Here is a 27012-nt window from a genome sequence, read left to right as displayed (position 1 = left end):
ATGAGGGGCAAATACCCCGAAACAGCTGTCTGTAGATGGATACCATGTTTGGCATAGGTGGTCTCCTTGAGTGGAGACTGCCCTTCCCGTGGTTGTTCCTTCCCGGTGAAAGACCTGGCTAGTTTCCTGCCAGCGTTGAGAAACATGTGATGGTGTCTCTGCAGGCTTTTTTGTTTTGACTACCTCAGTATGTGAAAGTGAACGTTGGAAAAAATTGGAGGGGAAAAAATTGCAATAGGGTTTTACCCAGTAACACAGAATAAAAGTAATAAGGGAATGTGCTCACCTTATTGGGTTGGGAAACTCACAACCAGATATTAAGCTTGCAACCAGCTGCTGCAGAGTCCACGTGCTGAAGAAGCCAAGAAGCCACTTAGGAACACTGTTAATGTGGAACTATTACTGCATTGCTAAAGATACAACATACATTCAGGAGAGGTATAATGTATGGTGGTTTCATTCTATGCGTTTCGAAGTGTTATCCCACTTCTTCATCAGGAAATCCACCAATATGACAGACAACAACAGTAGCACAGACTATAAATAGCTGCTGGTTATTCAAACAACTGCCAAAGGAAACACATGGCAATTAGTCATGACAAATAGAATTTAGAATTAAACCACCTTGCATTATACCTCTCCAGGATGTGTGTTGTATCTTCAGCAGCGCAGTAATAGTTCCACATTAACAGTATTCCTCAGTGACAGTACATGTTGGCACCCAGGGTTCCGTCAATGACCTCCCACAGCCGGCAGCACCCATGCAGCCTCAAACCATGACATTGCCACCACCATGCATGACTGTAGGCATGACACACTTGTCTTTACACTCCTCACCTGTTTGTTAACACACACGCTTGACATCTGAACCAAATAAGTTTATCTTGGCTCATCAGACCAAAGATTATGGTTCCAGTAAATCATGTTCTTAAGAGTACTTTACACACTGCGATAACGGTACCGATATCGCTAGCGAGCGTACCCACCCCCGTCGGTTGTGTGACACGGGCAAATCGCGGCCCGTGGTGCACAACCTTGCTTATCCCCATCACACGGACTTACCTGTCCTGCGACGTCGCTCTGGCCGGCGAACCGCCTCCTTTCTAAGGGGGCTGTTCGTGCGGCGTCACAGTGACGTCACACAGCAGGCGTTCAATAGAAGCAGAGGGGCGGAGATCAGCAGAACGTAACATCCCACCCACCTCCTTGCTTCCGCATTGCCAGTGGACGCAGGTATGGAGATGTTCGTCGCTCCTGCAGTGTCACATATAGCGATGTGTGATGCCGCAGGAACGACGAACAACATCGTACCTGCAGCAACAATGATATTAAGGAAATGAGCGACGTGTCAACGAGCAACGATTTTTCACGTTTTTGTGCTCGTTGATCGTCGCTCATTGGTGTCACACGCTGCGATGTCGGTAACGGCGCCGGATGTGCGACACTACCGACGTGACCCCGACGATATATTGTTACCGATATCACAGCATGTAAAGTAACCTTTAGTCTGCTTGTCTTCAGCAATCTGTTTGTGAGCTCTCTTGTGCATCATCTTTAGATGTGCCTTCCATCTCGGACGACAGCCATGCAGACCAATAGGTACAGTGTGCGGCGTATGGTCTGAGCACTGACAGAAAAGCCCCCCTCCTCTGTAACCTCTGCAGCAATGCTGGCAGAACTCATACATATATTTTAAAAAGAAAACCTCTGGATTTTACCCTCTGCATGTGCAATCAACTTCTTAGGGTGTCCATGGCAAGGTCTGCCCTGAGTGGAACCTGTCTTGCAGACGATTCAAAGTAGAAGGGATAGCTAACATTAGAGCAGACAGAAAAAGGATTGATAAGGATCTAGATAAGCTGGAACAATGGGCAGCAAGTAATAGAATGGTATTTAACCGGAAAAAATGCAAAATTCTGCATCTGGGCACGAAAAACAAAAATAACATTTACAGAATGGGAAGAATAGAACTTAGCAACAGCATGTGTGAAACAGACTTGGGTGTACGAATAGATCACAGACTGCACATGAGTCAACAGAGTGATGCAGCAGCAAAAAATTCAAACACAGTTCTGGGATGTATTGAGAAAAGCATAGAGTCTAGATCATGTGAAGTACCGTAATTATACTCCTCTACTATTCTTTGCTCAGACCTCATCTGAAATACTGTGTCCAGTTCTGGGCACCGTATTTTATAAAATACATTTAAAAAGTGGAACAAATTCAGAGAAGAGCTACCAGGATGGTGAGTGGACTGTAAACTATGTCCTATGAGGAACAGTTAAAGGATCTGGGAATGTTTACCTTGCAAAAAAAGAAGGCCAAGAGGAGACTTAATAGCTGGCCACAAATAATGACATCTGAATGAAGAGACATAACAGTGTAGAGGGATCATCCTTATTCTCATTTGTACTTGAAAACATGAGAAGCAATGGAATGAAACTTAAAGGGAGAAGATACAGATTAGATATTAGGAAAAAATCTTTTTGACAGTCATGGTGATCAATGAGTGGAACATTCAGCCACGAGAAGTGGTGAGTTCTCCTTCAATTTAAGTCTTCAAACAGAGGCTGGACAGACATCTGTGTGGGATGGTTTAGTGACTCCTGCATTGACCAGGGGGCTGGACATGATGACCTTGGAGGTTCCTTCCAACTGTAACATTCTATGATTCTATGTTAAACCAATGTATGGTCTTGGCCACTGTGCTGCAGCTCAGTTTCAGGGTGTTTGCAATCTTTATATAGCCTTGGCCATCTTTATGTAGAGCAACAATTCTTTTTTTCAGATCCTCAGAGAATTATTTGCCATGAGGAGCCATGTTGAACTTCAAGTGACTAGTATGAGAGAGTGTGTGAGGGATAACACCAAATATAACACACCTGCTCCCCATTCACAGCTGAGACCTTATAACACTAATGAGTCACTTCAATGGGAAGGGAAAATGGCTAATTAGGCACAATTTGGCCATTTTTGCTTAGGGGTATACTCACTTTTGTTGCCGGTGGTTTAGACATTAATAGCTGTGTGTTGAGTTATTACCCCAATTAAGCCCCATGTAATGCAAAAAAAATACCATTAAAAGCTCATGTATGCTAAAACCAGAAAATGTGTCTAGTCAGGAAGGGGGACACTGACTACTGTACATTGCATCAAAGTGTCAGATCTTCAGTGTTGTCCCATGAAAAGCTATAATAAAATATTTTCAAAAATGTGAGGGGTGTACGTACTTTTGTTACAGTGGTTATAGTGAAATCAGCAATAAAAAATAATGTATTAATATGTTCAGATGCCCCCTATTGGTCTTTAAAGACCTCATGAGGGGAGGTGGCACGGTGTGTGTGAAATAAAAATAAAAATAAAAAAAGCAAGAATAAATTGATAGACAAAACTAAACTATAAAAAGATGAACTTCCCCTTTGAATCACTGTTTATAGCCATGCCCCCTCTGAAAAAAATATATCCAGTTAATAAAAATGATTTATACGGAAAGGGGAAAACATTTTAGTATATATAAGCATTGTATATGTTTTTTTGCAGTCCTTTGCAGTATATATATATATATATATATATATATATATATATATATATATATATATATATATATATATATTGTGAGACTGTGACTGGGGTTGTCTATGACAGCCGGTACGTCTCACCCCGGTTGTGCTCCCTCCATGTATAGAAAGCAACTCCACTTCAGGGTTAATGCTGTTTCCCTGCAGGCTGAAAGGAGGGTTAAAGGGAAACAGGAACCTGGGTGTGGGCCCCTAGTGTGAGGGAGTGAACACAACTCCCTGAGTTTCTGCCAAGGAAACACATGTGAGCCATTTCTGGAACCTGGCTTGTTGGTCCAGGAGGAGGACATTCCGGAACGTGTTGTGTGCTGTTTTGGACATTGCCCAAGGAGATCCTTACGGATCAGGGGACCCCATTCATGTCTAAAGTGACCAAAGAGCTATGCCAGCTACTCCAGATCAAGCAGTTGCGTACGTCTGTGTATCATCCTCAAACGGACGGTTTAGTGGAGCGATTCAATAAAACCCTGAAAACCATGCTCAAAAGGGTGATTTCCAAAGACGGGAAAGACTGGGATATGATGCTTCCCTATTTGATGTTTGCCATCCGAGAGGTGCCACAGGCATCCACGGGGTTTTCGCCTTTTGAGTTGTTATACGGGCGACATCCCTGGGGATTGTTGGACCTGGCAAAGGAAACATGGGAGCAGGAGCCCACCCCCCATAAAAGTGTGATTGAACACATTTTAGGAATGCAGAACCGCATAACCGTGGTCATGCCAATTGTGAAGGAGCATTTACAGGAGGCTCAGGCCGCGCAAAGCGGCCGCTACAATAGACAAACCACCGTGCGGACCTTTAACCCCGGGGATCGGGTGTGGGTATTGGTCCCCACGGCAGAGAGTAAATTCCTGGCTCAGTGTCAAGGCCCCTACGAGATAAAGGAAATAATCGGGGTGGTCAACTATAAGGTATTGCAGCCCGGTAGGCGGAAACCTGAACAAATATACCATGTCAACCTGTTAAAACCTTGGCAGGAACGGGAAAGCCTGATGGTTGATTTTTCCCCATCTCCCTCTTCGGGTCGTTCAAACCCAGCTCCAGCGACCTCTGGAGAGGACGAACCGGAAGTAAGGATTGGAGAAGCCCTCACCAAGCAACAGAGGCGAGAGGCCAGACGGCTGGTTCAGCAGAACCCCAATGTCTTCTCCGAGCTGCCTGGTAGGACCAGTCTGATACGACATGACATTGTCACCGAGCCTCACCTGAAGGTACCCCTGAAGCCATACCGGGTGCCGGAGGCTCGAAGACAAGCCATAACAGAGGAAGTGAAGACAATGCTACGCCTGGGGGTCATCGAAAAATCCTGGAGTGAATGGGCTAGTCCCATTGTCCTAATACCAAAGCCCGATGGCTCCTTAAGGTTCTGCAATGACTTTAGGAGATTGAACGAAATATCCAAGTTTGATCTCTACCCCATGCCCCGGGTGGATGAGCTGATTGATAGGCTGGGACAGGCGCGATATTTCACCACGCTCGACCTGACCAAGGGGTACTGGCAGGTGCCACTGACGGAGTCCGCCAAGGAGAAAACCGCTTTTGTTACGCCGGAGGGTCTCTTCCACTATGTTGTCTTGCCTTTTGGGTTACATGGCGCTCCGGCCACGTTCCAGAGGTTGATGGACTTGGTGCTGGAACCCCACCAGGCGTATGCATCAGCGTACCTTGATGACATCATTATTTACAGCTCGGAGTGGCAGACCCACTTGGAACAGGTACAAGCGGTGGTAAACGCGCTCCGAACAGCTGGATTGACAGCCAATCCCAAGAAATGTGCGTTGGGGCTCACGGAAGCCCGCTACTTGGGCTACGTAATAGGCCAAGGAGTGATTAAGCCCCAAATTAACAAAGTTGAGGCGATCCAGAAGTGGCCTAGACCCCTGACCAGGAAGCAGGTTAGGGCCTTCCTGGGTATCGTGGGGTACTACAGGAGGTTTGTAAAAAATTTTGCGGGACTATCAGCCACCTTGACGGACCTTCTCAAAGGCAAGAAGTCCGTCATGGTGCGCTGGACTCCGCAGGCCGAGGACTCCTTCCGGGCCCTGAAGGGGGTCCTGTGCGGACAGCCCGTTCTTGTCAACCCTGATTTCCGGAAGGAGTTCTTAGTACAGACTGACGCCTCTGAGGTCGGCCTGGGGGCAGTGCTGTCTCAGGTGGTTCAGGGGGAGGAACACCCCGTCACCTTCTTAAGTAGGAAGCTCACCCCTCCCGAGCGGAATTATAGCGTAGTGGAGAAGGAGTGCCTGGCGATCAAGTGGGCCTTGGAGTCCCTACGCTATTACCTGCTGGGACAGCAGTTTCGCTTGGTGACTGATCACTCTCCGCTGGTCTGGATGAGGTCCGCCAAGGAACGGAATGCCCGGGTTACCTGGTGGTTCCTTTCTCTACAGAACTTCTGGTTTACGGTTGAACACCGCGCCGGTAGGTTGCAGGGCAACGCCGATGCCTTGTCCCGTGGCCCGTGTTTGATGGCGGGAGTTCAACCCCGCACGCTTGAACTGAGGGGGGGGTATGTGAGACTGTGACCGTGGTTGTCTATGACAGCCGGTACGTCTCGCCCCGGTTGTGCGCCCTCCATGTATAGAAAGCAACTCCACTCCAGGGTTAATGCTGTTTCCCTGCAGGCTGAAAGGAGGGTTAAAAGGAAACAGGAACCTGGGTGTGGGCCCCTAGTGTGAGGGAGTGAACACAACTCCCTGAGTTTCTGCCAAGGAAACACATGTGAGCCATTTCTGGAACCTGGCTTGTTGGTCCAGGAGGAGGACATTCCGGAACGTGTTGTGTGCTGTTTTGGACTTTGTTTGTGCAATAAACCGTGTGCTGTGACCATTGGTGCCTGGATCCCGTGTCTTCTGCCGCGCAGCCGACCACGCTACCTCACAATATATATATATATATATATATATATATATATATATATATAGATCATAAAAAATGCAGTGTTTTACATTTTTCTTTAGATTTTCTTCCAATATCAGGAGAAAAAGAATGAGTATAAAAATGTTATAAAAATTAAGCCCCATGTGTTGCAAAGAAATAGCATGTATGCTAAAACCAAAAAATGTGCCTAGTCAGGAAGGGGGAAAACTGGACCGGTCCTGAACAGGGTTAAGTACAGTATATAGAAAATATTTTGAAATTAGGAATTTAGTTTTTTTTTTTTCCTCTTGATCCATAAAACGGAACCATGTGCAGTTCTGGGTACATATTGCTAATCCCTGCCTAACGGTCCCTGCACCGGTGATGCTTGTACCTGTCTCTGTTGTCAATGCCTCAGAACACCAGGCATAGGGTCAGTACGCATGATCAGAAGTCCCTGGAACCTCCGGTCATGCACAGTATACTAATTTGAAGCTGGAACACATACCCCTGGCTTCATAGTGCGCATGACAGGAAGTCCGAGGATCATGCTCACTGAGCTGAAATCCAGCATCGGGCGCTGTGGCAGCAGGGGATCTAACACCCTTGTGTCTAGTCCCTGCGCTCATTAGAATATAATAAACCATCTTTAGAAATACTTTTTCTAAAGATCCCTTTATCTATGCTACTAGATACAGGGATAGTTAGGCAGGGATTAGCAATATGCACCCAGATCAGCTCGTGGTTCTGAGTGCATATTGCACCTGACAGGTTCACTTTAAGTTTTGCATGTCTGAGCTGAATTTAATGAAATATCCATCATCAAACCCAAAGATCTAGAGGCGATTTTGATGGGTCTGACTGTTGATATACACATCAGAGTAACATAAAGTTATCTTGGGTCAGAGAAACTATGATATTAATATGTTACTATAGAACATGATAAAAATACATATATCCTCTCAAATGAAAAATGTGATAACAATTTGTTTACTTTCTTGTCTTACAGAAAGCAGAGATTGCCGTAGCCCCGTTGACCATTACTTTGGTGCGAGAAGAGGTCATTGATTTTTCAAAGCCTTTCATGAGCTTAGGGATTTCTATCATGATTAAAAAACCACAAAAATCGAAACCCGGAGTCTTTTCATTCTTGGACCCATTGGCTTATGAAATCTGGATGTGTATAGTATTCGCTTATATTGGAGTAAGTGTAGTCCTTTTTCTTGTAAGTCGATTCAGCCCTTATGAATGGCACACGGAAGAGCCTGAAGATGGTAAAGATGGACCCAGTGATCAACCTCCAAATGAGTTTGGTATCTTCAACAGCCTTTGGTTCTCCCTTGGAGCCTTCATGCAACAAGGATGCGATATATCTCCAAGGTTAGTTTCTGAAACCCCGTAATTTAAGTGGTTGATAGACTAATGTTTAGGACCCAAATATAATATTTGTAGTATTTTAAATGTTGTGAAATTCAAAGTACAAATTATCCTTAATTACATAAAATATTATATTTGTTGAGGACCTCCAGTGTAGTGAATATTTTTTCTTTGCTGAAGAGCATTTTTCTTTACAGGTTACACCTTTTTGAGGCTATAGGATGGAAAGGGAGAACAAGGAAAGAAGAACAAAAGAAGGAAAGGAAGGAAGCAGGGAGAGATATGTTAGGAACTAGGGATGAGGAAAGAAAGGGAGAACAAATTTGAAGAAATAAACTATGGACATAAAGGACGGTCAGGAAGAGGAAAAGGAAGAAATGAAGCACAGTAAGGACAGAAGAAAGTGGTGGGAGGGAAGGAAAGAAAAATGGAATCAATGAACAAACAAGAGTAATGAACTATGGCAGCGATGCACAACTTTTTTTGGTTCAAGGGCTACATTGTCATTATGAACCAATCCCGAGTGCCACAAAAAATGTAAATAGATACCTAGATAATACATCACCAGAACCACCGATAATGCATGAGTACATCACAAAAACCAAGTATTCAGTTTTCGAGATGGGTTTGTAGAAGTTTATTCTCCATAAACTCAGTGTGAATACATACTTAGATTGAGGGAGTTTTTGGAGCAGAATCTGAGCATATACTCTTTAAATCCTGCTTATAATCTAAAAAAAATCAAGTTTTGAGGAGTTTTGAGTCTTAACATGGCAATGTAGAACATTATTTGACCAGTTATAGATTGCTACATGTGTGCAAGATCAGAAACATTGTTGGTACATGAATGCAGCACCATAAACACTGTTAGTACATGAATGCAGCACCAAATTTAGCACAGCACTCAATTTCAATGTCATGTCAGTCCCTTGTAGACTTGTATCACATGAACCTCGCAGTATGGTCATCTCTGCAGGTTTCCCTCTTCTCTGGCCTTCTGCAGTACATCCCGAGTACCAATACAGTGCCCTTAAAACTAAAAGTATCATTATAATGCCAATGATTAAAACTATCTCACATGCTGTAACCCTTGAATAAATATTTATCCTTTTTATTTCTGTAGAAAATATTACTCTTACACTGTCCTTCTTATAAAATATTGAATCTTACACTGTTCCCACTTATTAATCATAACCACCACATGGTCCTCCCTTATCAATTACAAATATTTCATTGTCCTTCCTTACAAATTGTAACCATCACACTGTCTTCCCTTATGAACTATAACTGTCAAGATGTCCTTCTTTACAAACTATGGCCTTCACGATGTCCTCCTTTATGCTGTCCCCATCCCATGTACGCTTCGTCCACACCTCTTCTGCGGCACATCGGTGACAGCAGCAGTTTGATGAGGTCAGAAGCTCTCCTCTGCCCCTTTTCTGGCACTAAAGTGTTCAAATGTATTGGTGTCTAAAAGATGTGACTATCATTGTGCAAAAATAAAATGGGAACTGGTGTCTACCGGGGCTTCAAGAAATCCTTTGACAGGCTGAAGTTAATATGTTGTACAGGCCTTAACTAGGGACTTGAGGAAAGAAATAAACCACAAAAGTAGGAAGGACAAGAAGAAGAAAGAAGGATAATACTGATGAAAAGAGTTAGTAATGGAAATGGACAATGGCGAGGGAATGAGAGAAGAGAAGATACGAAGAATAGTAGGAACAAAAAGAGGGAAGAATAAATGGAGAAGGAAAAGAACAATGCAGTAATGGAAGGATGAAGAGGTGGAATAGAGAGGAACTCTAGTTAGGTTAAGTCATGGGTTGAACGTGATGGACTTAAGTCTACCTTCAGCCTTAAACACAATGAAACCATAAAACTGAAGAGAAGAAAGACCAATAAGATGAAACAAGGAGAAAAGAAGGAAAGGCAGGAATAACAGGAGGATGGATGCGAAATAACAAACTGAGGAGTATTATGTATAATTATGGCCATTTGTTGTATGAATTTGGTTCACAGTTGAAATTAATTATTATATCATATTATATTCTGGTCTTGTTTTCAGTATATTTTGTCATTAATTGAGACATACGCAGAATTTTGCTCAATATCCATCTATGCTTCTTTTTTTTTAATAAGTAATGAACTACTTATGAGAAAAATTGTATTAAATATCATCCAATAAGCATAAACACATGCAATACATGTCATCTAATAATTTTGAGTATGAAGTTGCAATTATTTATCGGGCCACGAGCTGTGAGGGGGAATGTTGAATATATTGATTTTCAAGTGTTTAAGCTAGATATTGGCCCTTTTAAATGAAAATAAAAATATAAAAAATATCTACTTGTTTTTTAAATTTATAGCTAAGATTGTTGCATTAAACATATACTTAGGGAATAAATAGCAAATATTATCCTGTTAAATATAAAGGTTCTATAAAGTCACCAGAACTACAAAATATAAAATCTGAAAATCTCTAAAACATTCATGTTTAGATCTCTCTCAGGTCGTATTGTTGGAGGAGTCTGGTGGTTCTTTACCCTTATTATTATTTCATCTTACACGGCTAACTTGGCTGCCTTTTTAACGGTCGAGAGAATGGTGTCGCCAATAGAAAGTGCAGAAGACCTTGCCAAACAGACAGAGATTGCCTATGGAACGCTGGATGCTGGGTCAACAAAAGAGTTTTTCAAAGTAAGTAAGATAAGGGTTTCCTTGGCTGATGTAGGATTAAAGGCTACATCGATGACTTCCAATCTTATCCTCCTTATCCATCAGCCACATCAATTTAATGGCTGGCCTTGCGAACAAGCTAATTAATATTGCCAATAATGAAACTTAAAAGATGAAATGGGGTTAATCTTTAGGTCAATAGCATTCTTACACCGTGCGGCTGCTGCACTGAGAGCCCCACTGCCAGGAGGTGATGAACTTTATTCCTCCAGGCAGTCTCCGGCTTTTAGTCATAGGGGAACGGCATCATTCAAGCACACCCCAGCACTGGGCACTGACTGACAGCCAGCTCAGCCTTGTATCAGCACAGAAGGAAGGAAATCCAGCATCAGGTTCTTTCTTAAAAGTGGTAGCTAAATTTATTTACAAAGTCATACGTGCAAGAACTTTTCACGTATGACTTTCTAAATAAATTTGGATACCACTTTTAAGAAAGAAACTGATTTTGGATTTCCTTCCTTCCTGCTTATATGTGGTGGCCAGCCACATCTTTGCATCGGAGGGGTTTGCTGAGAACCTGATGAGCTTTCCCCTCCCCCTTTTCCATACCTTTGGGTATCAGCAGAAAGCCTACTGTCAATCAGTGTCGGGGGTGTGGTTACAGCCTCCAGTCACTATGCACTGAGTGTTGCCTGAAGCCGTGCTGGTCGACACTTTATAAATGAAAGCCAATGTCAATGATGACGTTCAATTTGAATGGAACATGATCCACAAAACTAATATGGTATCAGCACAGAGCCTCCTGTCAATCAGTTCCGGGGGGGTCTGGTTAGGTTACAGCCGCCGGTCACTACGCACTGAGTGTTGACTGAAGCCGTGTCAGCCACGACTTTATGACTGAAAGCCCCTGAGCTGTTCCTATGCATCGCCACATGCTCAGCATAATTGTAGTGCAGACCAGCTCGTAAACATGATACCAATGATGACGTTCGATTTGAATAGTACATGATCCTCACAACTAAAGCCTGCTTTACACACTTCAATAAATCCTTCAATCCGTCGTCGGGGTCAAGTTGTAAGTGACGCACATCCGGCATCGTTCGTGACGTGTTTGCGTGTGAAACCTACATGCGATCGATATTGAACGAAAATACGGTGATCGCATACACGTCGTTTATTCCTCATACATTGGACGTTTGGTAGTACGAAACTAGTCAATTGTAACGTGTGACATCCCTCATACAATTGTGATGTCTGATGCTATGTGTGCAGGTGTGCACTCTGCACCGCAGCTTAAAAAAGGTCCGCTTCAGAGCGCAGCTGAAAAGCTGCGTTCTGAAGCGCCTCACAATGTCTGTCATTCACTAATCTCTGTCAGTCCGTCACTATCTCTGTCCCTCTCTCTCTGTCCATGTCAGTCTATCCCTCTTACCCCCTCTCTCATATACTCACCGATCCCCGATCTCCAGCGCAGCGCTGCACGGCATTCACACTGCTCCGGCGGCTTTTACTGTTTTGAAAAAGCCGGCCGCCCATTAAACAATCTGGTATTCCCTGCTTACCCCGCCCACCGGCGCCTATGATTGGTTACAGTGAGACACGCCCCCCACGCTGAGTGACAGGTGTCACACTGCACCCAATCACAGCAGCCGGTGGGCGTGTCTATACTGTGTATTGAAATAAATAATTAAATAATTAAAAAAAACGGCGTGCGGTCCCCCCCAATTTTAAAACCAGCCAGATAAAGCCATACGGCTGAAGGCTGGTATTCTCAGGATGGGGAGCTCCACGTTATGGGGAGCCCCCCAGCCTAACAATATCAGCCAACAGCCGCCCAGAATTGCCGCATACATTAGATGCGACAGTTCTGGGACTGTACCCGGCTCTTCCCGATTTGCCCTGGTGCGTTGGCAAATCGGGGTAATAAGGAGTTATTGGCAGCCCATAGCTGCCAATAAGTCCTAGATTAATCATGTCAGGCGTCTATGAGACACCTTCCATGATTAATCTGTAAGTGACAGTAAAAAAACACACACACATGAAAAAATCCTTTATTAGAAATAAAAAACACAAACACATTCCCTCATTACCAATTTATTAACCCCCAACAAACCCTCCATGTCCGGCGTACTCCACGGACCTCCAGCGTCGCGTCCAGCTCTGCTGCATGGAGGTGACAGGAGCAGCAGAAGACACCGCCACTCCGGTCACCTCCACGCAGGTAATGAAGACAGCCGCGCGATCAGCTGATCTGTCACTGAGGTTACCCGCTGTCACTGGATCCAGCGGTGGCCGCGGGTAACCTAAGTGACAGATCAGCTGATCGCACGGCTGTCTTCATTACCTGCGTGGAGGTGACCGGAGCGGCGGTGTCTTCTGCAGCTCCTGTCACCTCCATGCAGCAGAGCTGGACGCGACGCTGGAGGTCCGTGGAGTACGCCGGACATGGAGGGTTTGTCGGGGGTTAATAAATTGGTAATGAGGGAATGTGTTTGTGTTTTTTATTTCTAATAAAGGATTTTTTCATGTGTGTGTGTTTTTTTACTGTCACTTACAGATTAATCATGGAAGGTGTCTCATAGACGCCTGACATGATTAATCTAGGACTTATTGGCAGCTATGGGCTGCCAATAACTCCTTATTACCCCGATTTGCCAACGCACCAGGGCAAATCGGGAAGAGCCGGGTACAGTCCCAGAACTGTCGCATCTAATGTATGCGGCAATTCTGGGCGGCTGTTGGCTGATATTGTTAGGCTGGGGGGCTCCCCATAACGTGGAGCTCCCCATCCTGAGAATACCAGCCTTCAGCCGTATGGCTTTATCTGGCTGGTTTTAAAATTGGGGGGGACCGCACGCCGTTTTTTTTAATTATTTAATTACTTATTTCAATACAGTATAGACACGCCCACCGGCTGCTGTGATTGGGTGCAGTGTGACACCTGTCACTCAGCGTGGGGGGCGTGTCTCACTGTAACCAATCATAGGCGCCGGTGGGCGGGGTAAGCAGGGAATACCAGATTGTTTAATGGGCGGCCGGCTTTTTCAAAACAGTAAAAGCCGCCGGAGCAGTGTGAATGCCGTGCAGCGCCGGGGATCGGGGATCGGTGAGTATGAGAGAGGGCTGCTCAATTCAGTCACTCAGGAGTTTAGCGGTCACCGGTGAGCCCTTCACTGGTGACCGCTAATCAGGACGCGACACAGACAGAGCCGCAGCATGACCGTGAAGTCAGGTGAAGTTCACCCGAGTTCATTCTGACAGTGCGGCTCTGTCTGTGTCTGCTGTCATCTGCCATTCAGCTCTGCTACATGGCTGTCTGTGTCTGCTGTTAGCGGCCATGTAGCAGAGCTGAATGGCAGATGACATAGTAAAAACGCATCCCTACAAATTACACACGCTTGTCAAGTCAATAAATAAAAAAAAAAAGGGTGCCCGATGCATACGTCACTGAACACATGATCTAAAGGATCGCACACAAAATTGATCAATTTAACATAGGCTACTAACGCACGTGTGACAGCAAATGAACGACCTACGTGCAATCTCATTCAATCGCATATGCGACCTGGGCGTGTCACATCGCATACGAGATCGCACACCTAATTGTAAGGTGTAAAGCTGGCTTTATATGAATCTACGAGCAGGAGAGTTACAATATTGCATACATTTTTCAAATAAATGTAAAATAGGAAAATACCAATTTAGTCATAATGGATTATAACACTTATAGCAACGTACCACTCCTTTAAGCCAAAGATTAGCTAATTAATAGGGAGGATCGAATACTTCGATTATTCGGCTTCGCAAATATTTTCCGAATACCTCGCCGCTATTCGACTATTCGCGAATATTCGATGCGCAATGTAAGTCTATGGGAAACCTGAATAACAACTATTCCCATTGACTTACATTGCGCATCGAACAGCCGAATAGCAGCGAGGTATTCGGAAAATATTCACAAAGCCGAATATTTGAGGTATTCGATCATCCCTACTAATGAACACAAAAACCTCATACCGTTTCCCAGTCAGCATAAGTTATAATCAGTATATCATTGTAGCCTCAGTCCCCGATGAAGCCAGTCATGGCGAAACATGTCAGGCCGGCTAATAGCTGGGAATTTTAACTTGCAGATATAAGGTAGGCAATAATTAAATAGGAATATATATGAACTTGTTTGGTCTGCGGGCAGCTAATATCCAAAGCCTTATGGTGAGTTATTATGAATATTAATTCACCCTGCCTATGTGCTTTTTTAAAAAAAAAAAAATTAGGTCACTTAGATTATTTAATAAAAAGAACAAGGAAACAAAGGAGTACACATACAAACACCAGGACTCTAATGAATGATATGTGCTACTCCTATATATCCAAAGTCATGTAGTGCAAATATAAAACCATTAAAACACAATTCCCCTTTACAATAAATAGGGAATCCTCTCCCAGAATTCCTATACAATATCACAAGGGAGCTGATAGTGAAACATCCATACAGGCTAATCAGTACAATATTGCACAACCAGTGTATGTATGAGAAACACTGCATATAACCAGAGATATTTACCATAATGATGGTTAAGTCAAATGACCAAAGAAATAACCCTAAAAGAATAAGTAGTCAGAAGGAGTGAGGTAGTTAAAAACCCACGCGTTCCACCAAACTTGTGGCTTCCTCAGGGGTAATGTTATATTGCACCTAAAGGGTAGTTTTATAAGAAAGACACAGAGGAAATTCAGGTGTAGCAAATACATTAATATTTAATTAAGAGACTAATATCTTGCAAAAAGCATTTAAACAAAAAACATATGTTATTTAGATTACCTACCATTTGCAGCAAATGTCATAGGATAAGCTGAGGTGCAGGTTATCAGATGCTCCAGAGTGTTCTCCAGCGTGCGTGTCTGCATGGGGCGCAGAGACCAGGAAGTGAGCAGTCACTGACGCATGCCCCCGGGTGGGATGTCACTGTTTCCTGGGCAGCGCATCTCGTGTCACATAACCTATAACATATGTTTTTGTTTAAATGATTTTTGCAAGGTATTAGCCTCTTAATTAATTATTGATGTATTTGCTACACCTGACATTCCCCTGTGTCTATCTTATAAAACTACCCCTTATGGTGCACCCATGAAGAAGCCACAAGTTTGGCGGAACGCGTGGGGTTTTTAACCGCCTCACTCCTTCAGACTGCTTATACTTTTAGGGTTATTTTTTGGTCATTTGACTTAACCATCATTATGGTAATCTGTGGTTATATGCTGTGTTTCTCATACACTGTTTGTGCAATATTGTACTAATTACCCCGTATGGATCTTACATCTAGTCAGCTCTCTTATGCTATTGTATAGGGCAGTCATGGCGAACCTTTTACAGGCCGAGTGCCCAAACTGTAGCCCTAAACCCATTATTTTTTTCCGAAGTGCCAACCAATCCTATTATGTAAATAATTGATTGTAACCTTACCTTTGCAGTCTTCTCTTCTCTTCAGCAGGGGGCATCACGCTCATTCGTGCTTACCACACATTGAAGCTGAGCCCCTGACCTTTCCAGACACAGCAGTTGGATTGATCTTTCTGGAAAAAATTGCAGCATATTAGACAGAGATTTTAGCCTGAAATGCAATCAGATGTCACCCTGTAATCCACATCTGCATTTCAAAGTCTGAACATCTTGCAATCCCATAAAGACGTACGAGTTGCTCCCCTCCCCCTTCATTGTGTAGTTCTGTCCCCCTTCCTGGCCACTTCCTGGTAAACATGTCCCCCATCCGGATATATATTTCCTACATTCTGGTATATTTGTCCCCATCATGGCCCCATCCTGGTAAATGTACCCTATCATTCTACATGTATCCCATCCTTGCATGTTCCTCCATGCTGTTAAATGACCCCATCCTGGTAAATGTACCTCATCCAGGCATGTTCCCTTATCCTGGTAAATGTCCCTTTTCCTGGTAAATGTACCCTTTCCTGGTAAATGTACCCCATCCTGGCATTTGTCCTCATCCTGGCATATTTCCCCCCATCCTTTCATGTTTCCACCCATCCTGGTAAATGTATCCCCCGTCCTGGTAAATGTACCCCTTACTGGCATCTTCCCCTTCCTGTTAAATGTACCCCATCCTGGCATGTTTCCCCCCATCCTTGCAGTCATGTTTCCCCCATCCTTGCAGTCATGTTTCCCCCCATCCTTGCAGTCATGTTTCCCCCCATCCTTGCAGTCATGTTTCCCCCATCCTTGCAGTCATGTTTCCCCCCATCCTTTCAGCCATGTTTACTTCCATCCTTGCAGCCATGTTTCCCCCATCTTTGCACGTTTCTCTCCATCTTTGCATGTTTCCCCCATACTTGCAGCCATGTATGCCCCATGCTCTGTTTGCCCCCGTGCTCTGTTTGCTTGCCCCGTGCTCTGTTTGTTTGCCCCCGTGCTCTGTTTGCTTGCCTCGCGCTCTATTTGTTTGCCCCGTGCTCTGTTTGCCCCGTGCTTTGTTTGCTTGCCCCGTGCTCTGTTTGCTTGCCCCATGCTGTTTGCTTGCCCCGTGCTCTGTTTGCTTGCCCCGTGCTCTGTTTGCTTGCCCCGTGCTCTGTTTGCTTGCCCCGTGCTCTGTTTGTTTGCCCCGTGCTCTGTTTGTTTGCCCCATGCTCTGTTTGTTTGCCCCGTGCTCTGTTTGTTTGCCCTGTGTTCCCATGTTTCCCCTGTGCTCTCATGTTTGCCCCGTGCTCCCATGTTTGCCCTGTGCTCCCATGTTTGCCCCGTGCTCTGTATGTTTGCCCCGTGCTCTGTTTGCCCCGTGCTCTGTTTGCCCCGTGCTCTGTTTGCCCCGTGCTCTGTTTGCCCCGTGCTCTGTTTGCCCCGTGCTTTGTTTGCCCCGTGCTCTGTTTGCTTGCCCCGTGCTCTGTTTGCTTGCCCCGTGCTCTGTTTGCTTGCCCCGTGCTCTGTTTGCTTGCCCCGTGCTTTGTTTGCTTGCCCCGTGCTCTGTTAGTTTGCCCCGTGCTCTGTTAGTTTGCCCCGTGCTCTGTTTGATTGCCCCGTGCTCTGTATGTTTGCCCCGTGCTCTGTATGTTTGCCCCGTGCTCTGTTTGTTTGCCCCGTGCTCTGTTTGTTTGCCCCGTGCTCTGTTTATTTCCCCCGTGCTCTGTTTATTTCCCCCGTGCTCTGTTTGTTTGCCCCGTGCTCTGTTTGCCCCGTGCTCTGTTTGCCCCGTGCTCTGTTTGCCCCGTGCTCTGTTTGCCCCGTGCTCTGTTTGCTTGCCCCGTGCGCTCTGTTTGCTTGCCCCGTGCTCTGTTTGCTTGCCCCGTGCTCTGTTTGCTTGCCCCGTGCTTTGTTTGCTTGCCCCGTGCTCTGTTAGTTTGCCCCGTGCTCTGTCAGTTTGCCCCGTGCTCTGTTTGATTGCCCCGTGCTCTGTATGTTTTCCCCGTGCTCTGTATGTTTGCCCCGTGCTCTGTTTGTTTGCCCCGTGCTCTGTTTGTTTGCCCCGTGCTCTGTTTGTTTGCCCCGTGCTCTGTTTGTTTGCCCTGTGCTCTGTTTGTTTGCCCTGTGCGCTGTTTGTTTGCCCTGTGCTCTGTTTGTTTGCCCCGTGCTCCCATGTTTGCCCCGTGCTCCCATGTGTCCCCCGTGCTCCCATGTTTCCCCCGTGCTCCCATGTTTCCCCTGTGCACTCCCATGTTTGCCCCGTGCTCCCATGTTTGCCCCGTGCTCCCATGTTTGCCCCGTGCTCCCATATTTGCCCCGTGCTCCCATGTGTCCTTTGTGCTCCCATGTGTCCCCCGTGCTCCCATGTGTCCCCCGTGCTCCCTTGTGTCCTCCGTGCTCCCTTGTGTCCCCCGTGCTCCCATGTTTCCCCTATGCTCCCATGTTTCCCCCGTGCTCCCATGTGTCCCCCGTGCTCCCATGTGTCCCCCGTGCTCCCATGTGTCCCCTGTGCTCCCATGTTTCCCCCGTGCTCCCATGTGTCCCCCGCGCTCTTATGTCTCCCCCGTGCTCCCATGTGTCCCCCGTGCTCCCATGTTTCCCCTGTGCTCCCATGTTTGCCCCGTGCTTTCATGTGTCCCCTGTGCTCTGTATGTTTGCCCCATGCTCTGTTTGCCCCATGCTCTGTTTGCCCCGTGCTCTGTTTGCCCCGTGCTCTGTTTGTTTCCCCCGTGCTCCCATGTTTGCCCCGTGCTCTGTTTCCCCCGTGCTCCCCATGTTTCCACCGTGTGCTCCATGTTTGCCCCGTGCTGGCTCTGTCCCCCACACCTTGGCACAGCCGCACACAGCTTAAAAATAATAATTAAAAAAAAAAACCTCACCTTGCAGCACCCGCTCCATCGCTGCATCCTCATTCAGTTCAGTTCCCGCGCGGCCACAAGATGCCGGCGCCGCCTACTGACGCTCCTCTGTCTCCTAGACAACAGGCCTGCGGCTCAGGAGAGGAGGCGTGTCAGAAGGAGGAGAGATGTCTCCTCTGCTGCAACACCACTTTGCACTGTCGGCACGACCACACCGACAGTGCAAAGTGGCTGAATGTGGCGACAGCGCACGTGCCAGCAAAAAGGGCTCTGCGTGCCATAGGTTCGCCATCACTGGTATAGGGATTGTGGGAGAGGATCCCCTATGTATTGTAAAGGGGAATTCTGTTTTAATGGTTTTATACTTTCACTGTTTTTAATAAAATATGTATCACTTTGGATATACAGGAGTAGCACATCTCATTCATTAAAAGTTAGAAGTATGTGTACTTCTTCGTTTAATTGTTCTCATTATTCTTTGTACACTGCATGGATACTCTGTTTATTGGTATTTTTATTATAGGTGGTGCCTGTCCAATTTTGTTTGTTTATACAATTATTTCATAAATGTTATATTCTAATGGCCTTTAGTTAGGCTACCTCTAGTTGACTTTTGGCAAATTGTGTTTAAAAATTGGCTAATATCCCAACTTCCATAACTATACATATGTCTTTGTGACATTCATATCTTTGAAATATTATTATTATTATTTATTATTATAGCGCCATTAATTCCATGGCGCTTTACAAGTGAAAAAGGGTATAAAAACTAGTACAACAATCATTAACAATACAAAACAGACTGGTACAGGAGGAGAAAGGACCCTGCCCGTGAGGGCTGAAAGTCTACAGGGAATGGGTGAGGGTACAACAGGTGAGGACAGAGCCGGTTGCGCAGTGGTGTACTGGACTGAGGGTTATTGTAGGTTGTAGGTTTGTCGGAAGAGGTAGGTCTTCATGTTACTATTGTAGCTTTTTTACGGTAGGAGAGAGTCTGATTTGCTCAGGTAGAGCGTTCCAGAGTATGGGGGACACATGGGAGAAATCTTGTACGCGATTGTGGGAAGAGGAGATAAGAGAGGAGTCGAGAACGAGATCTTGTGAGGATTGGAGGTTATGTGCAGGTAAGTACCGGGAGACTAGGTCACAGATGTAAGGAGGAGACAGGTTGTGGATGGCTTTGTAGGTCATGGTTTGTAACAGGTCATGGTTAATGTTTTGAACTATATAACTGGAAATTTCACACCACACCATGCATCAAATCATTAGACGAACAAATGGGTTCCAGCTTATTCACAGTCTTCTGCTGGTTAAAGAGGACCTGTCACAGAGTCAAAATAGAACAGTTTTTCCTCTAATTTTATTCTTGTTGTTTCCCTGAGTATTCTAGTTTTTTTCTAAATCCTCCATACTGCTCCAGAGATGTCATTTTATTTAGTGCTAATTTTATTGGTCTTTACAAAAGGGGCGTAGCTTAACGGATTCTCCTAAAAATCCTTTAGGCTGCTCTACAAAATTAACCTGTCAGCATCGCTCCCTTGGTAAAGATCTTAAAGGGATCCTGTCAGGTCCCATATGCGTTCTAACCTGCAAGCAGGGTGATGTGCGGCCTAGAAACCCCTTCCTACCCATCCCTGTGTTGTAATATTGTGTAATATGAATTTATAAAAAACATTTTATAACTTACGTGTTGCCTATGTACATGAGCAGAAAGACTAGTCCCTTGGGCGTCACTTTGCCCCGTCTAGTTTGCCCTCTTTCCATGGTATCACACCCCTGTGGGCGGGATACCATGGATTTACATGAGCGACATCACTATCAGCTCCTTGAATCCCGAGCGTGCGTGCTTCTCATTCGCGCAGGCTTCTTAGCCGGGTGTACGCTGGTTGGCTTCACAAGCGCAATGCTCATGATCTGAAGACTCCTGCGCTTCCGACCATGCGCAGAGTGCATCTAAAGCCGCCAAGCAAACACCCGAATAAGAAGGCTGCGCGAATGAGAATTGCATTGCTCTTGCGCAGGATTCAAGGAGCTGACGGTGACGTTGCTCATATAAATCCCACAGAGGCGTGATACCACGGAAATAGGGCAAACTAGACAGGGCAAGCGACGCCCAAGGGACTAGTTCCTCTGCACATTTGCATATGGAACATGTAACTTTTTTATAAATTCATTTATACAATATTACAACACAGGGATGGGTAGGAAGGGGTTTTTAGGCCACACATCACCCTGCTTGTAGGTTAGAATGCATATGGGACCTGACAGGATCCCTTTAAAATTATTACTAAATAAAATGGCTCATATCTCTGAAACAGTATGGCGTACGTTAAAAAATATATATATATTAAATATTCAAGGGAGCAGCAAGAAAAAAGTAAAAGCAAAAACTGGACATTTTTGACCTGGTGATGGTATCTCTTCAACTAGAAGTAGTCATTAAATTCTAACGTTAAATGGGGAGCAGGGTGCAGTGATCCAGAGTGTGGTAGAGCATCATAGGAGGTGGTACCTAACCATTATAGAACTGAGCTGATAGTTAATAAAAGATTAAAAAAATGTCAGAAACAGTAGTGTGTAAAAGATTTTAGCAGGTGTGGAAAAAAATGCTGCAATCGAAGAACATTTTCAATAAGTGTAATAATTTGTAAAGGAACTCGGCAGAAAGGTTGTTCCAAACATCTTGAAGAACTAACTGCAGATCTTGCGTGGCTGTAGGCTTTTACAAATCCTCCTGGCTTTTCAGAAAATTCCTGACAGACTTAATGTTGTGGAGATCAGGGCTCTGTGGGTGCCAGATCATAACTTTCAGAACTCCTTGTTCTTCTTTACACTGAAGATACTTCTCAATGACTTTAGCTGTATGTTTGAGATCATTGTCCTGTTTAAGGATAAATTTGGTTCCAGATGGCTCCATGATGGCATTATAGGATGTCGAAGTATCAGGCTATATTTAATGAAGAAATAAGACGATGTCCACAGAAAATCTGTGGTTAGTTTTCCATCATGTTTGGTACAACCTCCATGCCCAATTCCTTCAAACTTTGTGTGTACCTAGAAGAAATGATGTTGTTTTGAAGGCAAAGGGTGATCACACCAAATATTGATTGTATACAGTGTATGGATATTAACGTTATTTACGGTGATCGGTCAATGATGTAAAAAGGCATTTTGCATTCTGTGGAAGGTATAAAATTAATATAAATGAATTGGGACCTTATATGTATCTCGCAAAGGTCCAAAAAATGACGTTTTAATCTGCAAGGTTTGATATAACAAATACTGATCTGTGAATAGTAACTATTTGTGTTCAGATTATTCATAACGTATCCCAAAGTACTTTTCCGGTATCCGTCACGAATAATGAACTTAATGCAAGTCAATGGAAAACCCGAGCATTTTTCTTGTCATGACGAATATTATTATTATTTATTATAGCGCCATTTATTTCATGGCCCTTTAGAAGTGAAAAGGGTATACATAAAAGCAAGTACAACAATCATTAACAATACAAAAACAGACTTGTACAGGAGGAAAGAGGACCCTGCCCACAAGGGCTCACAGTCTACAGGGTCAGGGTGAGGACACAGTAGGTGAGGTTGGAGGTGGTTTCAGAGTGGTGTACTAGTCTCAGGATTATTGTAGGTTGTAGGCTTATCGGAAGAGGTTGGATTTCAGGTTCCTTTTGAAGCTTTCCACAATAGCTGAGAGTCTGATATGCTGGGGTAGAGCGTTCCAGAGTATAGAGGAGGCACAGGAGAAATCTAGTGATTATGGGAGAGGAGATAAGAGGGGAGTAGAGAAGGAGATCTTGTGAGGATCGGAGGTTGCTTGCAGGTAGGTACCGAGAGACTAGGTCACAGATGTATGAAGGAGGCAGGTTGTGGATGGCTTTGTAGGTTATGGTTAGGGTTTTTAAATTGGAGTCTTTGGGCAATGGAAAGCCAGTGAAGGGATTGTCAGAGTGGAGAGGCTGGGAAATAGTGAGGTGAGAGGTGGACTAATCCGGCGGCAGAGTTTAGGATAGGTTGTAGGGGTGCAAGAGTATTAGAAGGAAATACCAAAATAGTACTCGGTATTCGATCAGCATTATCCGAGCATGAATATTTACTATTCGCCCATCACTTATAACTAAGTGAATGCAAAAAGGAAAAAAAAAAAGTATGGTTGTCTGAATGTGGAAAGGAAAATTAAATTTATTTTTCTGGCCACAATGGGTTAACACTCTAAAGTAATTTTTAGGACTGCAAAGTATGCAGTGCATGTAAGGTTCTGAACAGCGGCCAAATCTCGTGGAAGTCTTGCATCCATGCCTTGCATATTAGTGCTTACTGCACAGTAGAGATAGGAAGCCACTGGCAGCTGAACAGAGAATCGGTGTACTTCTAAAGCTGCCGCATTCCCGTATCCATACATTTAACAAATTAATGAAGGAGCTTTTAGTTTATATTGCTTGAGGCAAACGTGTATCATGTTTGTCATATACGTAACCCGCATTGATCTGGCCACGTGAGGTAAGAGGTGTCTCCGCCTGGAGATCATTACCTTACTTACCTTGGGGATCTGGACAAAACAACAAAAATGATTAAAAGAAAATAGTATAACACTGCCTGGTATTGACAGAATTGTTATTTATCGGCCACCCGGTGGGATTTTTCCTTCTATTAATAAGCTGTGTCCACAGATTGCCTTCTGCTGTAGTTTATGTATTTATTTAGAAATAATTGAAAAGGTTTAGAAAGTTTGTCCTATGTCAAAATTTGACGAGATCCTTGCATCAATAAAATATCCGATTCCACTTTTGTACTCATAAATACTAGCCCCCTGCCCTGTTGTCCTCATGGCTTGCCCCTGTTACATACAGCTGGGTCCTTAAAGGGGTTGTCCACTACTAGGACAACCCCTTCTGATTCCACTTGTTTCCTCCAGTTAAAATAAAAGACCTTGTACTCCTCTCCCATTCTGGCACCATTCCGGTAACCGCGGTTTGGGGGTCATGTGACTTTATGACATGATGTGAGTCTCGCATACAAAAACCGCTGGATTTCCTCACCCCGCTTTTGGATCAAATGAGTTAATCAACAGAAACTGACACTCACTTTCTGTTGATTGCTCATTTGGACCGAAGGCGGGGAGAAAAAAGCTGCCGGTAATTGGATGCTGGGCTTGTGTGACGTCACAGTGTCACGTGAGCCCTGAATCGTGATTACCCACAGTGCTGGAACGGTGCCACAACGGGAAGTGAGTACAGAGTCTTTTATTTTAATTGGGGGAAACAAGTGAAATCAGAAGGGGTTGTCTTAGTAGTAGACAACCCCTTTAATTATATAATCCCAAATAGGTCATCGCCTCTTAAAAAAGTCAACATACTCCTCCCCTACTGCTGTAATAATTCCCATCTGATTGGCTTACAGTTAGAACTCCTCCCATTTCATAACATTGATCATCTATTACCATCAGCAGACTCTTCTGCTTTGATCTTTACCATAATCTGGCTGGTTATAGGTAGAGATTAGTAAAGGTCCCGAAATTTGGTTTTGGGCAGATTCACTCAGTTCAGCAAGTAAATTGAATTCATGAAGGGGTTAAAAAATAATAGACATTATATGCTTGCCTTACACCACTCTCTCAACTCACAACTCTCCAGAATTCTACCTCGGTCTTTAGCTCCATTTCATCACTGAAGCCTGTAATTGGTCCCATGCTGTTACATGGGGGGTGATGCATGTAATGGTAATGACGTGGATCGTATCCCACTTGATCGCTTGGAGTGAGGTAAGGGCAGGTGTAGGGCTTGTGAGTATATAATGTTTTTTGTTATTTTAACCCTTGCTCAACCCTATAAAGAAGGCAGCAAAATGGAATCTGGCTAGTAGCAAACATTTTGTTAGACTCTTGCAGATGAAATCCCAAAAATTTCAGATTCCCTAGAATTCAAAATTTGGTGTTAGTTTGTGACTAAGTTAGTTTGTTATGTATCAATTTGTTCATGTCTTGTTGTAAGTTGTCCATCCCGGACTACTTCATAACACTTTTTACCAACATTACCCTGGACTACCTACAAAGGAACTACCATTGGAGCTGCTGTCAGGGGGGCCAAGGAAGAAGATCCTAAAATGACCCTTGGCATCCTGTCAATTGCAACCCACAGGGCATGAGTCTTTGTCACTTATTATTTAATTAAAATTGCTGGAAAAGTTAAACAGACACAAATAGGGTTTTATCCTGATGTTACCATTGTAAAATGATTACAGGGTATCACTCAGTGAGTCACAACTACTATTGGACAAGAACTCAAAACCACAATGGCTGCTGCAGACCCTATAGGTGGATCAGTGTACGGAAGGAAGAAGGAAAATGGTTAACCGTGCTACCATGTGGAATAAGAAGATGATCACTTGAAGATGACATTGTGATTTTTTTGTTCTACAATTTTTGGAGTATTGAAACTCCTTCTTCGGGAACCAAAATCACAATGTGCATCAGTAATTTTGATTCTTGAACAAGGAGTATCAATACTCTGAAAAGCGTAGAAGAATAAATCAAAATTTTGCAGGTTAACCCATCTCCTTCTACCTTCCGTACACTGATTCACTTATTATTTAGTAATTCCTTTGCCAAATCCCACATTACAAAAATTGCCTCACCTACTCCATGGTTCCACCAAACGTTGAGGGGTTTGAAGGATCTCAAAGTGCCGTTCTCTATGGATGTCCTGCTCTAAGGTCTAGGGTCTAGTTAAGTGTATTATTTTTGTTAGGCCCACCATGTGGCTAACATCATATTTCAAATATTTAACTTTATGCATCGTTATTATTTTATCATTTTTTAAAAAAATATTTTTCAATATTTTTACTTGTCAGAGATCAAAAATAGCTGTTTACGAAAAGATGTGGACCTACATGAAATCAGCAGAACCATCAGTATTCACCAAAACAACAGCAGAAGGAGTGGCCCGTGTCCGAAAATCAAAGGGAAAATTCGCCTTCCTTTTAGAGTCCACAATGAATGAATACATCGAGCAGAGAAAACCGTGCGACACAATGAAAGTTGGAGGAAACTTGGATTCCAAAGGATACGGAGTGGCAACACCTAAGCATTCTCTATTAAGGTGGGTGGAATAGTATAACAATATAAGATGTGTTGTTATAGTATTCCACCTTCCCTGATGTACCTGATATAGTACTTCTCTTGTGTTGTGTGTGGACATATTAATTCCCTCCATTCCATTGTATGTGCAAAGTACAGGTAACTCATTCCATCTTATCCAAAACTCCTTGTCAAGGCCATGTATAACGCATATTAATGTGACATTGTGTCTAGAATCTTTAATAATAAGATTTTAATACATCCACATGACTGCTGTAGACACTGGTCTGAATGGTCTTGTTCCATCTATACCGTCATCACCACTGAGGTCAGTGATTGACTGCAGCAGTCATGTGGATATACTATACGTGAGCGACATGATAAATGTTCACACTTGTCAACACTTGAAGGTAACCTGTTAAGCAAATCATGTTGGCCGAGCCACAGACCGCATGAATCAGAGCCGGATATTAATTTCAGACATTTATACTCTTCACTGGAACACTCCAGTATTTCAGAAAAAATATTGATTGAAGAACCAACCAAGGACCTTAGCCAGAGATGAGACTAGACTGCCGCCACCCAAAGGCAGCATTTTCAAGCACCAATCCAGGTAATTGACAGGTCTCTCACAGTAGAAAAGACGTGTCAATCACCTACAGAAATGCTAGAAAAAGTTGGTCAGGCCAGTCTGGTCTCTGGCTACGGTCCCCAGCTGGATCATCAAACTAGGTTTTCTCAAAAACTCAGGCAAAATTAGGAATAAGGGGAAGTACTAGAAAGTCATCTGATTCATGCTTCCCAAAACATGGGCATCCTAAATCAGAGCCTGGCTGCACAATTGTAGCAAGGGATACTTTTACCTGAGACAATGCATAATTTCAGAGAACATATAGCTTGAAGATCCAGCCAGGGGCCCCAGCCAAAGACCAGAAACTTCAGCGCTATCCACAGCCAGCTATCCAGCTGGCAATGGAAGACACCTGTTGATCACTTGGAGCAGTGCTGAGAAAGGCTGACTGAGGGCAGGACTGAACTCGTCTCATCTCTGGATATGGTCCCAGGGCAGACAGTCAAACTATATTTTCTCTGCAAGATCAGAGCGTTTCAGAAAAAAAATATCTGGCTACAATCATGCAACAGGTCTCTGATTCATGCT

At 44.2% G+C, this 27012-nt stretch overlaps 1 protein-coding gene across 8 annotated transcripts in view; it reads left to right on the top strand.

The window, feature by feature from the left end:
• The window catches only part of GRIA4 (glutamate ionotropic receptor AMPA type subunit 4), a 552658-nt gene that overhangs the window by 486837 nt on the left and 38809 nt on the right, over positions 1–27012 (top strand). For all 8 annotated transcript variants that reach the window (XM_075337446.1, XM_075337445.1, XM_075337452.1 and 5 more), the window contains 3 exons: positions 7447–7817; positions 10316–10514; positions 25628–25875. In XM_075337446.1, coding sequence (XP_075193561.1) covers positions 7447–7817; positions 10316–10514; positions 25628–25875 — 818 coding nt within the window. The remainder of the gene's footprint in view (positions 1–7446; positions 7818–10315; positions 10515–25627; positions 25876–27012) is intronic.

This window comes from Anomaloglossus baeobatrachus, chromosome 2 (genome assembly GCF_048569485.1).
Source record: "Anomaloglossus baeobatrachus isolate aAnoBae1 chromosome 2, aAnoBae1.hap1, whole genome shotgun sequence".
Classification (NCBI taxonomy): Eukaryota; Metazoa; Chordata; class Amphibia; order Anura; family Aromobatidae; genus Anomaloglossus; species Anomaloglossus baeobatrachus.
This window is presented reverse-complemented; position numbering and strand designations above follow the sequence as displayed.